This window comes from Atta colombica, unplaced genomic scaffold, assembly GCF_001594045.1.
Source record: "Atta colombica isolate Treedump-2 unplaced genomic scaffold, Acol1.0 scaffold126, whole genome shotgun sequence".
Lineage (NCBI taxonomy): Eukaryota > Metazoa > Arthropoda > Insecta > Hymenoptera > Formicidae > Atta > Atta colombica.
In genome coordinates, this window is record NW_017259213.1 from 5,238,221 (window position 1) to 5,250,141 (window position 11,921).

An 11,921-nucleotide genomic window follows, 5' to 3' on the forward strand; every position below is an offset into this window, starting at 1 on the left:
TATATATATATATATATATACACATATATTGTTTATATATCTGTATTAATTTCAGATGTAAAGAATGCTTAATGTTGATGAGTACTTTACATAATTTGAAACGTCATTATAAGCGTGTGCACAGCGAGAAGAAACTCTCCTGTAAAGAATGTGGTATATCTTTTAACAAGAGATATCAATTAATCAATCATCAAGCTGAACAGCATTTAGGATCTATGTATAAGTGTGATAAATGTAATAAAAGTTTTGGAACTTTGTCTATATTTGACCGGCATCGAAAGATACATGAGAAACATTATCCTTGTTCTGAATGCTCAGAGGAATTCAGAAACTTGATGCTTCTAAATGCGCATATAAAAACAAAACATGTAACAAGTATGTATTATATAGAAGGTTAAATATGTCATAAGAATGTAATCTAGTAGAACAAAATTTTTATTTCAGATTATAAATGTGATACTTGTGGCAAAGTTTTTCTTAAAAGAGACTATCTAAGAAAACACAGTAAAATACATTTTGAAGACAGATTGGTTCTACCATGCCCATATGATAATTGTCATAGATCTTACTTTTTTAAATCTAATTTAGATGAGCATGTAAAAGCTATTCATCTTGGAAAAAAATTTTATTGCGACATATGCTCCATGGGACTTACGACGAAGGCAAGGTTGGTACAACATATTCAACGTCATTACAAACCCAAGGAGAGGAAGAAAAATAAAGTACAACGAAAAAAGCGAAAGGATGCTGGTGTACCAAAGAAAAGTGTGTTAAGTGCCTTAATTGGAATAAATTTGCCAAGTAGTTTAGAAAAAATGGTGATGGAACGAGAAACAAAGATAAATAATATAGCGACAACACTGCAAGCACCTTGAGAAATATTATAATTAATACTTGTTCAATCTTTATATGAACATATTATATAAGAGTGATATGTAGTACATATATATTGTTCAAAGTTGGATAATAAATTATCGAAATAACAAATTGAGTATGAATGTATTAATGAAATTTTTAGAATAAATTGGTACCATTTAATAAGTTTATTATCTCTGTTTACAAAAAGATCCTGCGTAAAAAAAATTTGTATTGTTTCTTCCAACAAAAAAGTCTCATAGAATTTGAAATTGGCGCGTCAAATTTGAATTTTATCCTAAGCCACCTTAGCCACCTTTTCAAATAATGAAATTAATAATAATAATAATAAATCAAATAATATAATGATTCAAGTTTTATTCATAATGATTCTAGTAATCAAATTTGATTCATTGTTATTAATAAGTTAATAAATAATAATAATAATTTAAATAATATGATTTAATAATTCAAATCACAAATATGGTCTCTAGGAAACAAGTTCTCGTATTGGATAATAGATATTTATTACTACACGTTGCTGCCTAGTACTTTTTATCTCTTTGTTGGTATCAAAGATTTTTAGAGAGAAACTTGAGACTTCACTTGAGTTCGGTCTAGGTTAGACTAGGTTAAGTTAGATTTTATTTACGCATCTTTTCTGCATGAAGTAATATCGTTCTGAGATTATTGCTTTCAATTACTTTAGTGTTGCGCAATTTTTCTTTCAATGAAATAAGTTATATAGAATATAAAAATTAGTAGTATATAAGAAATATAAGCAATGTTATTGTACATTTACTAACCAAGCATATATATTTTCCTGCCAAAATGAGATATGCACAGCTAGTAATGGGTCCAGCCGGTAGCGGCAAGGTAATAAATTTGAATTATTTGTTAATCTCATATTAATTAAATAGCCATCTAAGTTGAATAATTCTATTAATATTTGCATTTATCTTGTTTTTAAACAGTCTACTTACTGTTCAGTTATGCAACGACATGCTGTTGACTCGAAAAAAACAGTAGATATTGTGAATTTAGATCCTGCAGCAGAATATTTCAATTATGAGCCCTTAGCAGATATAAGAGATTTAATTCAGTTAGATGATACCATGGAAGATGATGAATTCAACTTTGGACCCAATGGTGGACTTGTATTCTGTATGGAGTAAGTTACTTAATTCTCATTAAATATATTATTTTTCTATATTTTTATATCTTATTGAAATATATGTTTTGAATTTACTTAATTTTGCTATTGTCATTTCATAATTCTCACTCACAACTTAATTTTTCAATCTATCTTTTGTAAAACTGATATATAAAATAAGAAGATGAACCTACAATTTATCAATGATGTCCATCATTTCACTAAAGCTTCACTAGAGCTAGACATTAACCCATTATTATTTTTAATATTTTTATGCAATAAAAATCATGCTTTTTTTTATAGGTACTTGGTTGAAAATTCAAGTTGGTTAGAAGAGAAATTAGGTGATGTAGATGATGATTATATAATATTTGACTGTCCTGGACAAATTGAATTGTATACTCACATGACTGTGATACGAGAGCTGATAACTACTCTGCAAAAACTTAATTTCCGTATATGTGGAGTGTTTCTGATAGATGTTCAATTTATGATAGATGCATCAAAGTTTATATCAGGAACTCTGGCTGCTCTTAGTGTAATGATAAACTTGGAAATTCCGCATATTAGTATTCTTAGCAAAATGGACTTAATATCGAAGAGTACACGGAAAAAATTAGACAGCTACTTTGATCCCGATCCATATAGTTTATTAGATGCAGAAGAAGATCCGTGGAATGAGAAGTATCGCAGTCTTACAGAAAATATTGGTAAAGTTATAGCAGATTATAGCTTAGTGCGTTTCTTACCATTAAACATTAAGAATGAGGAAAGTATCGCAGACATAAAATTAACGATCGATAATACCATACAATATGGTGAAGATGAAGATGTAAAAGTTAGAGACTTCGACGGACCAGAAGATAACGAGTTAAATGAATCTTAATCATTTTGTAAAAAAAAAGAAAAGTGTTACATCCCGATGTGTATATTTGATATATTTTCAATCAGTTACTAAAAGAGAAAATAAAAAGATACTGCTGCACAAGAAATGCTGTTAATTTATTTTGTATCACTTTATAAAATTTCCTTTGTACAATATTTTACATTATCGAATTTCATCTATCTACATACATATCTAATGTGTTAAATACGAACATGAGACATCCGAAACTAATAGTCGAACCATGGGCAATGATTGCACTTCCTTCCCATCCCTCTTCCAGATCGCTTGAATCACGTTTTATATTACACTTGCATAATATTCTTTCATCCGTGTGCACATTTTCTTCTAAACAAGTTTTTTCCTTGTGCAGAATTGTTTTTATTATATCAGAAGTTTCTTCCTCCTTAGTGACGCATATTACTTTATCAGTCTTTTCCTCTTTTATTTGCTCTTCTAAAACACGAGTGCAATCGCAAGAATACAGCACGTGATCTACAACCGTTCCATATTCGCTGTAATTAAGTAATTCATAATGTTTGGTCACCTATAACAGAGATAGGCATTAATGAAAAAAGGAAAAAAGATCCTTTATGTCAGTTCAACTTTCTTAATTTTTTCGAAATTCTCCCAAAAGGAAAATGTACGATATCTACTTACTTCATCGAAAAATATAACTGCGTGTCTAGGGGATGTGAATCCACAGCTTCCATAATTTGACAAAACTAGATCACAATTCGGACCATTGCCAATAATGAAGGTTTTATGAGTCATGAATGCTGGTGGATTAGGCTTAGGGCTTAAAGAAAATAATGCAGCTCTTGCTCTTTTATGACAATTTATTCTTTTATAACTTTCTCCATTTGGATTTAATATTTGCTCGAGTCTCTGTTGAGCTAATGCCTCTAATACTGGTCTTTCTAACAACTGAATACCTTCTCTAATATTATAACCATCATTACTCGTATAAAAATTGTGATCATTACATTCATTAGAATTATCCGTCACAGTTTCAATCATTTCACTTTCTGCTTTATTTGTGTCTTCACTCACATTTGATACTTTTTGTTGATCACTTCCCTCATCTGGAGTAGTATTATATTTCTCTTTCATTTTTGCTTCATTAATTTCTTCAGTTTTCTTATCTTCTATACAATTATCTTTGCTATCTATTTTCTCGACATCTGTCTTCTGTTGCTCTTCTTCATCTGTAATTTGGAGACATGGTAATGTCTTGGCACTAATATTGTTTACAGGCCATATAAGACTATTTTGATAAGAATGTACAGGATCTAAGTGCGGCGGATGCTCATAATGGAATTTGATGCTGCAAGGAACTTTTATTCTTGGACGACCTTCCAATTTCACCTTTGTGCGAAATAGTGGATTGGCAGCCCGCGCTTTACGTAAAAAGTCTAGTTTCACCGCATGCTGATCTATTCGTTGATTGGCATACTTATCCCAGAGCTTTATGCGTTCTGTCACTCTACAAGAAGTCAACAGATGCTGATCTATGAAATGATTCGGATGATTTGGACACATCCATCTGCCGATAGGAAAGGCAGTCAACGGTGGATCCAAGCAATCCTGATGAAAATATAACGGACAATAATCACAAGCGATTAATGGCGCTTTTCTGCAACTACGTCTACATTCATAACATAAACGTGCTGGCAATGGAACCATTAAGTTGCTATCCAAACAATGACTTTTTCCAACTAAAAAAGAAAATTATTGTTTAATACAAGTCTTAATTTGAAGCAAATTAATTTTTGTAATACTAGTTGCAACACTAATTGATATTACAAAATATAAATTTATTCTTTATTTAAGTGCAAAAAAAGGGACAAAAAGAAAAAAGGAAGAATACATTCAATCTTATCTTGCCTACCATTGTTATATGATGAGCTTGGTGGTTTACCTCTTCTGCCAGTTACATAATCCACTTTATTGCTTCCAGGAAACATTATAGGTAACTGTAACTCCTTAGGTAATTCGAACTCTCTTGGATTTACCAGAGAAGCCGCCAATGTTAATACTTCTAGAGCTGATCTCTTTTTCTTCTCATTCCCCTTTTCATCAAAAAGTTCCTCCCTTTTAGAGGCACAACGGCAGGCATAGCACAACCATTCTCCATTAGGAATATCTGTCGGATCTACTGCTGGATAGCTGTAAAGTAAAAACTTTAGAAATATATCTTTTCCTTAGAACTCAACAGATAAAAATTCAATATCTTGTAACAAAAATTTTTGAAGAAGATAGCGATTGTTCTAATCACACCTACTGGCACTGTAAATGATAGGAAGCTGGACATTTGTCACAGCATATGAGCTCTCCACCATCTTTACAAGCGTCGCAGAAGTCACGATTATGACCACGACCTCGTCTCTTGAAGTACGGATGCTTTTTCTCCTCTTTTTCCTTCTTTGCTTTCGCCGCCTTTGAGTCATCGGATATTGGTGGTGCAATGAGGGCTTGTATTTGCTAAAAAATATAATTTAAATTAAAAAAGCAGCCATTCTTTCGCGAAAGGATGAATTAAGGAGATTATAGAATAGTGACCCAGTGCGATTTCTTTATCTCTTTTTCACATAAAAATTCCATGTTAGTGATTGATCCATTAATTTTGCTTACCGGCATTAATCCGCCTATCATTGGAAAACCATATTCGACGGTACTCATTGCGAAAAGATAGATTGCAACGTTGAAAATAATCTAAATTATCCCTTCGTTCCTTCTCTCTCACGATTAGTATTCACTCGACTCCTACTCCACTCGACCTCCACTCTCCATCCTGTTCTATTTCTCGTAGTCTTTCGCATTCGCGTAGGGTCACTAAACTCATGTATATCGGGACAAGCGTTATGGCGAACTTTCTAGGCTTCTAAATTTTAGCGTGTTGTATCTACATATTCGTACATTATGACAGCTATGATTCTAGTATAAAAATTTAAGAAAAAAATTTAAGAAAAATTTAAAAAAAAACCGACCGAATTCTCATTTAATACCAATAATATTTTCTTAATACAGATAGAATTATTCATTTTCTTAAGTCTAGTTTCATAACTTATGGTTAACTTTTAACTGAAGTTTAACTTATTTCTCATCTTTTTTCAATTCTAGCATTAGAAAGTAAAAAATGAAAATTATAACCATTGAAGTTAATAGAAAAATTTGTCACTCTCCTTTATTTTCTATCCTAGGAAAAAAGTTTCATGATTAATACTAGATTTCTCTTTGATACTTTAAGAATATAAAATTGTTGGGCGCATTCAACGGACTCAACAGTTGAGTGAGCGCTCGCTGCTATTGACGTATTCTTCCAGATCTAAAATGCTTGGATAATCTAAAAGAATATACTAATAACAGCGAGTGCTCACTCAACTGTTGAGTCCGTTAAACGCAGCTATTGGTTTAGTTTCCACCCAGAGTTTAAATCGGATCAGAATATAAAAACCAACCAACTACAGTTCGAGTATTTCTCTGTTTCAGTCAAACGACAGAGGAATGCTGGACTGTAGTTGGTTGGTTCTCCCAATGTCCACGATGCTAGAGATATCGGACATAAGGCTTTAGGTCTGTTCTTTTGGCTGAGCTTTTGCACCAGTTGATCTTTCTTCCTTTTCTCTCCAGGAGAAAAAAAATGAAGAAAGATGAATTGGTGCAAAAGTTCAGTCAAAAAAAACAGACCTATTTATTAGATCATTTAGACAGAAGAAGAAAGAGCAAAAAATAGCTGTGTACAAGGAGTCGATTTTGTATCTTCTAACAAGGTAAAAATTACAAAAATGAGCAAATTTACTAGGTGTTGACCAATGAAATTATCAGTATTCTAGTAAATTTGTTTCACTTTTATAATTTTCACTTCGTTTCAAGGGGATCAATTCTGTATCTTGAAATGAGAGGATCGATTCTATATCTTGTGAAATGTGGTGAAAATTATAAAAGGGAGCGGACTTACTAGAATACTGATTATTTATTTTCTGTCCGCTGATTACACAGCTATTCAAGGCTGCGGATTCCCTGGATGTCATATCATCCTTGTTGTTTACCGAACGTTAAACAAGAATGACACCTGAGAAGCACGCGGATGAGAATCCGAACGCAGCCTGATTAATGCCAACAGATGATCAAAGGAAGACCTAACCTGGATTTCTTTTCTGAAAGAAAATAAAAACATTGTTCAAGTAATTTAACTCGGAAACCGATATTATAGTGCCGAGATTCGAGTGACAAAAGTAACGACTATTACGATCCAAAGATCATGTATTCGGTAAACGTACGCGCCGGTATTACTCGCATGTTCCGTATGCACCGGGAACTGCACGGCAATGCGGAATTAATCAAGGCGTGCACTGAAATTGTGAACCGAAATCCACGAAACTTGGAACGGTTGAGAATAGCGAGAAAACCCCAAGGTTATCATCTTGAAAAATCAGGGTGTATGTACTGGCACAAGTAAGATTTTATCAAGTCACGACGGTCCTGTGACGAAATCATCATTCATTATGATGGAACTCAATCACTTGTACTACACTAGATCAGTAACATTAAAGGCTGCTTTATACAAAATATGTATAAATGCAGATAATATAATTAGTTTTACAATGAAACATGTATAGTCTATTGAATAATATGTGACAGTGTCATTATATGGACATTTAATTATTAACATTTATATACATGCTTTTGTACTTAGTTTTGCTGATTTCGGTATAATAGTGAATTCACTTGCATTATATTAGATTATGCAAGAGCTATTATACAAGAAAATAATTATATATAAAAATATATAAATATTTTTAACAATTAAATATCCAATAACAATATCGTCACATTATTTAACAGAATATACATGTATTATTTTATTGATTTTATTGATCAACAAAGTTGATCATTACACTATGCTATTGTATTTATATACTTTATATAAAGCAAATCTTTAATAAATACAATAACTTTTATTATATATTAATTTAGTATAATAGTGAATTTGTTATTAGATATTTCCATTATTAAATGAATGAAAACATATGTTATCTTTTTCATTATAATGAATTTAATTATAATGTTAGGATCATAATGTTATGCTAATTTAAATATAGGCTGTTCCTGATTAAAAAGTCACGTTATATCATAGCCGAAGTCTGCCACTTCAAAAATGGACCAGTTGTTTCAGCTTCCAGTGCAGAATGGGCATTGAAGAAACAATTGTATCGGTACTGAGATTCAGTTAAATTTAGATTGTTTATTATTAATTGTCTCGTCTAATTTTTTTATTCTATTGACGTTATGTGAATGTTTCAGGACTACTGACAGTTCAGCTTATATTAATATAGGACGAGTGTTGGCTCAACGTTGCCTAGAGGCTGGGATCTGTGAAATGGAGGTTGATGCTGCATTAACTGGAGACAAATGTGAATTATTGATTAAAGAATTAGAAAAGAATAACATCGTTTTAACTGAATCACAAGTTTACAAGTATCCAAATTCTTGGGACAGTTTTCGACCGGAAAAACCATGGGAAATTCACGAATAGTTTTGTCTCTGTATAATAATGTAAAGAGATTGTAAGTGCAAAGTAAGGAACAACATACATACAATATAATAGTGTACATACAAATACTAAGTGCGACGTAATCGTAACATTTTGCTTCTTCTTAGTAAAAACGAAATAAGGCAAAGCTTGGTGATCGATATATAAGATATTTTATTATCTTAACATCTATCCACTGTGAAATACCGAATTTTGTACAATACAGTATCTAGGAGTAAAAATAAATAATTGTATCCCTGTTAAATAAATGTCTAGTCTACTAGAGATACAACGCCGTGACTTAAAATCTACATCATTACTTAAGGCGAGTACATTCCATCAGACATGGTCTGGAATGTTGTTACGTGATTCTTATCATAATGACTGTAATAGAAAATTTAAGTTAAGTTAGGTATATGTACATATACAGATTAATATAGAAATTATTCTGAAAATGATGAAATTGTCTAGTGATTGGACATATAAGTTTAGATATATAAGTTTATAATTTACAAATTCAGTTTATATGCTGAATTTTACTTATTAATTACCAGAGATATTTCCATATCATTCTGTATATGTGAATTAAAAAAATAATTTTGGATTTCTTTCAGCTTCCTGAAATCATTTGTTTCCCCTTTTACTATCAACGTTTGCGTAATAACGCAATTATATTTTATATCGGATAGTTGGTACTTTTACTCACAATATTCTTAAGTATCCCTTTTGAATTCTTAAGTATTCTTAAGTAATTCGCAATGTCGCTCGTTTATGCTACTTTGCGGATTGCTAAATTAAATCGCTTGTTCTGAGCAAATAAATAAAAATGCAATAAACACTTTAAATAATTTATGTTATAATTTTTTAAATATATAAGCAACTACTGTAGTTATATAAAGAGCGGTATAATTATGGATTCAAAATAATTTATTTGTAATACGGAATAATTAGATAATTGATAAATCCCTTTTCAAAATAAAGCAATACGCGAGAGACATCTCGATGCGTTATACAAATTTACAAAATTTGTTTAATTGTTGCAGTCATTTTAATTTAACATGGGAGACTAAATGCAATTTTTGTTTATATTTCATTTGTCTCCGTTAAAAGAATTAAATATCGATTTAATGATCATTTATGAGTACTTAATTCTTATGGACACAATAAAAAATTTCTTGATTCGCTTAAAATTTTTTTTCATAGGCCACAAATAATTTATGATAAGACAAACTAATTTCTCTAATAAAATATAGATTACTTAATATTCTGATAAAATTTATCTTTTAGCGCTGAAAAAGAATCTCGCAATAATAATATTGCATAAAAACATCCATACACACGTACCACACATACATTTGCGGAAAAAAAGAAGTTTTAATAAAATTTATTTAATGAATAAGATTTTAAATTAGAAAAAAATATTCAAAATTTATTTACTGTGAAACAATAATGCCACAGTTTTCAGAATACGTTGTACTGTCAAGTGTACGTACATATATCTTCGACAATGCGAAGACAAGTCCGAAAAAGAGTTATGGAAAAGAAAGAAATAAATAGTAGCGCACTATTTGCAAGTGTGTATATCGATATTCTTTACGCAGGTCTTGCACTCGACGAAGCAACACCAGTGAAACTTGCATTCGCATCTTTCCCTGATGGTCGATTTCTGCGTGTTGTATCCTCTGCCGCAGCAAAGGAGATTACAACCGTCCATCCCGGACGAGGTCCTATTGCATAATCTGCCCTGCGTACCTGTTATAAAATTGATCTTTCGTAAAAAATGTCTTAAGTTTTCGAAAAATAAATCTTACATACAAGAGAGAGAGAGAGAGAGAGAGAGAGAGAGAGAGAGAGAGAGAGAGAGAGTTTTCGTTTCTTTTCCTAAATAAAAATACTCCATATAAAAAATATGTAAAATCCTTGAAAGTGATAGAGCTACCTAGTGATCCCAGGGTATCATTCGGAAGGCAGTAGTTCGGCGAGTCATCCAGGTAGACCAAGTCATTCGCAGTGGGCACGGAGAACCTAGGATCGCGCATCGACAAACGACCGCGCCGATTGACTTTGACTTCGGTCGCACCATCGTACTTGTCCAAGAGAAAATCACCTAAAAATACACAAAATTGTATCGCTGTCTGCATAAATATTCCCCAAACGGCACAAGTCTCTAGAGAACACTGTAAAAGCATTCAAATTTTAAAGGTATTAATAAAGTATTATTAATATTTAGATTACTATTTAGTAAAGTATTATTAAGTATTATTAAGTATTATTAAGTATTTTAAAGAAAACAAAATGTGCAAGACAAATAATCTATTGTATCTACCAAGAATTAAATTATTCTTTAGACTTTGCGTCATTTAAAGATATTAATTGTCGTTTAGGGATGTTAATTGTGTTAGACCTACCGATCTCACGAAATGATGCGAGCTGCTGCCAGCAGGTAATCAGGCTACAGCTTCCGGAAACGCCGTGACATTTGCACGTCACCTTAGACCTTTTGACGACGGCCTGCGGGGGATGAATAGTCGGCGCATTAGTTTCGTTACCGCGCTTTGGTTCAATGGAATTCGCATTAAATCGCGAGAAATCGATACATGTGTATTTAACGCGACGCGACATTTATAGAGACATTTCTTGCAAGCTAAGAAAAGAACGAACTTTACCCTGCGACCGGCTTCGTTGTTGTGCAGATTCATCAGGCTCCTGCCCTGCTCTCGGCTGCCTCTTTTGAAACTGCGTTCTCGCTCCCGTACATCAACGAATGCCTGCGTGAATCTAAACGGATTATATATTATAACGGATTATATATTCCGTTTGAATTAATTTCGATAATTAAGTATTTTGTAACTTGTAAAAGATTAGAAATGAATTACATTAATTATAATATTATTCCAACACGCATGTTGAAGAATCGGGACATAAGACATCTTAAGCTCCATCAATGTAAAATTAATTTTAATTTTTGTTTAACTTATTTTTTATCTTTTCTTAATTCTTGGAATTAGAAAAAGTAAACAGAAAAAAATTAAACCAAGATAAAAGTTAATCTTACCATGAAATTGAGCTTTAAAAAACGTTTTTAAAGATGTTTTATGCTCGCTTCTATCAATGCAGTTTAATTTTAATCTCGGTTCAATTAACTTTTTAATTCTTTTTAATTTTAAGAATTAGAAAAAAATGAAGAGTAAGCTGAATTGAGAAGTTAAAGTTAATCTATTTCAGAAATGGACTTTAATAATAAAAATGAACTTTTAATAATATCTTTTAGATATTACATTATAATTTTCTGATTTTGAACATCATGCTGACTAATATATCGCTTCCTTACTTCAAAAATGACAGCTAAAAAAATTAAATTTCCTAAAAGAAAGGAAAAATTATTTTTCAACTTGACGAAAAATTATATATTTGTATTATAATCAAATAATATTGATAAAAAATATATTCTTAATAAATATATTCTTAATAATAAAATTAATAATAATAATATT

At 31.4% G+C, this 11,921-nt stretch overlaps 5 protein-coding genes across 6 annotated transcripts in view; 3 read left to right on the top strand and 2 right to left on the bottom strand.

Moving 5' to 3' along the window:
* Window positions 1-875, top strand: part of LOC108694932 (zinc finger protein 708-like) — a 1,723-nt gene extending 848 nt beyond the window's left edge. Inside the window, exons 4-5 of the mRNA XM_018204626.1 lie at window positions 56-375; window positions 445-875. Coding sequence (XP_018060115.1) covers window positions 56-375; window positions 445-875 — 751 coding nt within the window. The remainder of the gene's footprint in view (window positions 1-55; window positions 376-444) is intronic.
* A 641-nt stretch (window positions 876-1,516) lies between these two features.
* Window positions 1,517-3,000, top strand: LOC108695107 (GPN-loop GTPase 3). The gene is made up of 3 exons (XM_018204867.1): window positions 1,517-1,731; window positions 1,830-2,026; window positions 2,312-3,000. The coding sequence occupies exons 1-3, from the start codon at window positions 1,687-1,689 to the stop codon at window positions 2,892-2,894; spliced, it is 825 nt and encodes a 274-aa protein (XP_018060356.1). The 5' UTR covers window positions 1,517-1,686; the 3' UTR covers window positions 2,895-3,000.
* Window positions 3,001-3,066: 66 nt separating this feature from the next.
* Window positions 3,067-5,673, bottom strand: LOC108695128 (PHD finger protein 12). The gene is made up of 5 exons (XM_018204887.1): window positions 5,526-5,673; window positions 5,176-5,375; window positions 4,783-5,060; window positions 3,552-4,609; window positions 3,067-3,438 (listed from the first exon to the last, which is right to left on the bottom strand). The coding sequence occupies exons 1-5, from the start codon at window positions 5,571-5,573 to the stop codon at window positions 3,067-3,069; spliced, it is 1,956 nt and encodes a 651-aa protein (XP_018060376.1). The 5' UTR covers window positions 5,574-5,673.
* Window positions 5,674-6,592: 919 nt separating this feature from the next.
* On the top strand, window positions 6,593-9,258 carry LOC108695062 (39S ribosomal protein L18, mitochondrial). Of its 2 annotated transcripts, none has more exons than XM_018204802.1 (4): window positions 6,593-6,664; window positions 6,894-7,349; window positions 7,997-8,110; window positions 8,199-9,258. In XM_018204802.1, the coding sequence occupies exons 2-4, from the start codon at window positions 7,156-7,158 to the stop codon at window positions 8,428-8,430; spliced, it is 540 nt and encodes a 179-aa protein (XP_018060291.1). In that variant the 5' UTR covers window positions 6,593-6,664; window positions 6,894-7,155; the 3' UTR covers window positions 8,431-9,258. The 2 variants fall into 2 exon arrangements, with proteins under 2 accessions (XP_018060291.1, XP_018060294.1); XM_018204805.1 differs by lacking the exon at window positions 6,593-6,664 and having other exon boundaries at window positions 6,806-7,349; window positions 8,199-8,472; window positions 8,556-9,258.
* A 733-nt stretch (window positions 9,259-9,991) lies between these two features.
* LOC108694968 (protein Wnt-5b-like) overlaps window positions 9,992-11,921 on the bottom strand; it is a 19,325-nt gene continuing 17,395 nt past the window's right edge. The window contains exons 5-8 of the mRNA XM_018204659.1: window positions 11,094-11,205; window positions 10,836-10,938; window positions 10,367-10,534; window positions 9,992-10,179 (exon numbers count right to left, since the gene is read on the bottom strand). Of these exons, the coding sequence (XP_018060148.1) occupies window positions 9,992-10,179; window positions 10,367-10,534; window positions 10,836-10,938; window positions 11,094-11,205 (571 nt within the window). The remainder of the gene's footprint in view (window positions 10,180-10,366; window positions 10,535-10,835; window positions 10,939-11,093; window positions 11,206-11,921) is intronic.